Source organism: Cryptomeria japonica, chromosome 10 (genome assembly GCF_030272615.1).
Source record: "Cryptomeria japonica chromosome 10, Sugi_1.0, whole genome shotgun sequence".
Lineage (NCBI taxonomy): Eukaryota > Viridiplantae > Streptophyta > Pinopsida > Cupressales > Cupressaceae > Cryptomeria > Cryptomeria japonica.
This window is the reverse complement of record NC_081414.1, coordinates 263,554,001-263,556,074: the sequence shown is the minus strand read 5'-3', so window position 1 is coordinate 263,556,074 and position 2,074 is coordinate 263,554,001. Positions and strand designations below refer to the sequence as shown.

Genomic DNA, 2,074 nt, shown 5'->3' with positions numbered 1-2,074 from the left:
ACTTTTTCTTGCCCTCTAATATATTACCTAGATCATATCTTGCTATTTGCGTAACCATTGCATGTTGTTGGGGTGCAAGTGCTATGAAATTTACATAATAGCTAGCTATGAAAGTTTATAAATTCATTCCCTTTGCAAAAGAAGGTCCAAATCTGTACTATTAGGATCATCAATCTTGATTACAATTGAGAGAGATTGAGTTTTATGAGATCGAATTAGTTGAACATATTAGGAGTAAAGATGAGGTATTCATATATGCCATTAAATGTGACATTTGCAATAAAGATGCACCTTATTTTCAAAAGAACAAGTTGGATCTACATTTATGCCCATTGCTTTCCTAAGAGTTTGTTTGACATCAATAATTTCTAGTACATATAGATCATGCATATCTTGAATATATAACAATTCTTCCAATACATATCTATCAAGAACAATAAGCAAGAATTTATCATATTATAAACTACGAAATTTTTTATCTTATTACGAATGAAAATTTCATTTCTATTATCACGAAATCATTTTAGTATCAAGTTCAAACATAAGATATAACATAACTTAAAACACTAAAAATACTTTGACAAAATCTAATCTATACTTAACCATACATATATGAAATTTGCACTACTTAAAATACAATCAAATGAATCAAATTGTGTGAGCCTAAATCTAATAGGTGGCCCTTGGAGTGATTACTAATTTAAACTTAATAATAATTTTAATACACAACATTAAACAAAGAACTTAAATAAAGAATGAAACATCTATTAATATCCGATGACACTCAACTTGGCAACTTCAGTTATTGACTCTGGTGCGTGGAATGATTATTTTGGGGAACGTAACGTAACATAAAATTCAGCCTACAATTCTAAAACAACATACATTCAGCCATTCTTCCATGCTGACTTCTCTATTTCTGCATAGATATATCCCCAATTCGACACGACTCGCAAGTTTTTCAAAAGAGTTCTTCCGTGCAGAGGCCAAAATGGTTTTGTCTGCCACAACGAAATAAGCTGCTCCAGTGACTGCATCCATATAAACAAGCACATATATTATTCAGGTGAACTCGCATTCCATCCCCAATAACAAGAAAAGGAAAGAGAGTTTTATATATATATATATATATAATTAATATACCTAAAGAGATGATATGTGCTTGAGCTGCATAGTTGAGATTCGCCCTTGCCCAAGGAATGGCTCGTGCTCCCATCACCTATTATCATAATAAATTCATATCAATTGCATTGTATATTAATGGGATTCGAGCATGACCAAGAGCAGACAACACTAATATTTAGGAGAAGGCATGAAGAAGAGTAAAAGTGATTACTGACCACGGGGATTGCAGATGCTATAAATGCAATTGTGGCTGCCTTCGCCCCTGCTTTCACCCCATCTGTACACAAATATATATGCAATCTGCTCTATTAGTTAACATCAGGCCTCACCCTGCTTTTCAAATAGAAACTCTTAACACACAAGATATAAGAGAACTAATCTAAGCAGGTAATGAATGGAATTGGGGAAGATCAAAACGAGTGCTGCAATTACCGTGTGAGTATTGCTTTGCTCTATGCTGAGCAATGCCATTTGGGGTACTACTGTTAAAAGAAGAGGGCATGGAAGCCATGCTCATGTCCTGCCTCCTCGTTGCATCCCTTGCAATGCCCAGGATTGAAAATGAGGATATTATGCTTGATATTCTCTTATGAATTTACGCACTCAGATGCAGAGATAATAGAGTAATGAGGTATAAATAGAAGCAGATTGCAGGAGTAGGTAAGTGGAAGAGGGGATTTCTGGATAAACCGGGGTGCGCCGCAGAAACAAGTCCTCTCATACATTCAGTATTGTGGGTAAATCTGATTTGTTGTCGCCTACTTAAAGCCTGTCCTAAAATTGCTCAAGTTTTGTGTGAAGAATATTGTACTGGACGGTGTACGTTTACTCCGAGCTCTCTGGATTGAATCTACGCCTTACACGTTTGGAAATGTGAAGAAACTGACTCCGTGTTGCGAATACAGTCGCTTGCACGGAAAACAAGCCAGTATTTGCTTCTTTTGGAAAA

The 2,074-nt window shown here is 35.5% G+C and overlaps 1 protein-coding gene across 1 annotated transcript; it reads right to left on the bottom strand.

Annotated features, from left to right (window-relative positions):
• Window positions 1-744: 744 nt before the first annotated feature.
• On the bottom strand, window positions 745-1,832 carry LOC131059814 (early nodulin-93). Its single transcript, XM_057992841.2, has 4 exons — window positions 1,558-1,832; window positions 1,341-1,402; window positions 1,144-1,219; window positions 745-1,031 (listed from the first exon to the last, which is right to left on the bottom strand). The coding sequence occupies exons 1-4, from the start codon at window positions 1,640-1,642 to the stop codon at window positions 859-861; spliced, it is 396 nt and encodes a 131-aa protein (XP_057848824.2). The 5' UTR covers window positions 1,643-1,832; the 3' UTR covers window positions 745-858.
• Between the last annotated feature and the right edge of the window lie 242 nt (window positions 1,833-2,074).

Bases quoted from the DNA above. Each gene is read 5' to 3' on its own strand.
- LOC131059814 (XM_057992841.2), bottom strand. From the start codon at position 1,642: ATGAGCATGGCTTCCATGCCCTCTTCTTTTAACAGTAGTACCCCAAAT. The intron at 1,403-1,557 runs GTAATTGCAGCA...ATTTGTGTACAG, and splicing joins AGCAAAGCAATACTCACACG to ATGGGGTGAAAGCAGGGGCG. The intron at 1,220-1,340 runs GTCAGTAATCAC...TTATGATAATAG, and splicing joins TAGCATCTGCAATCCCCGTG to GTGATGGGAGCACGAGCCAT.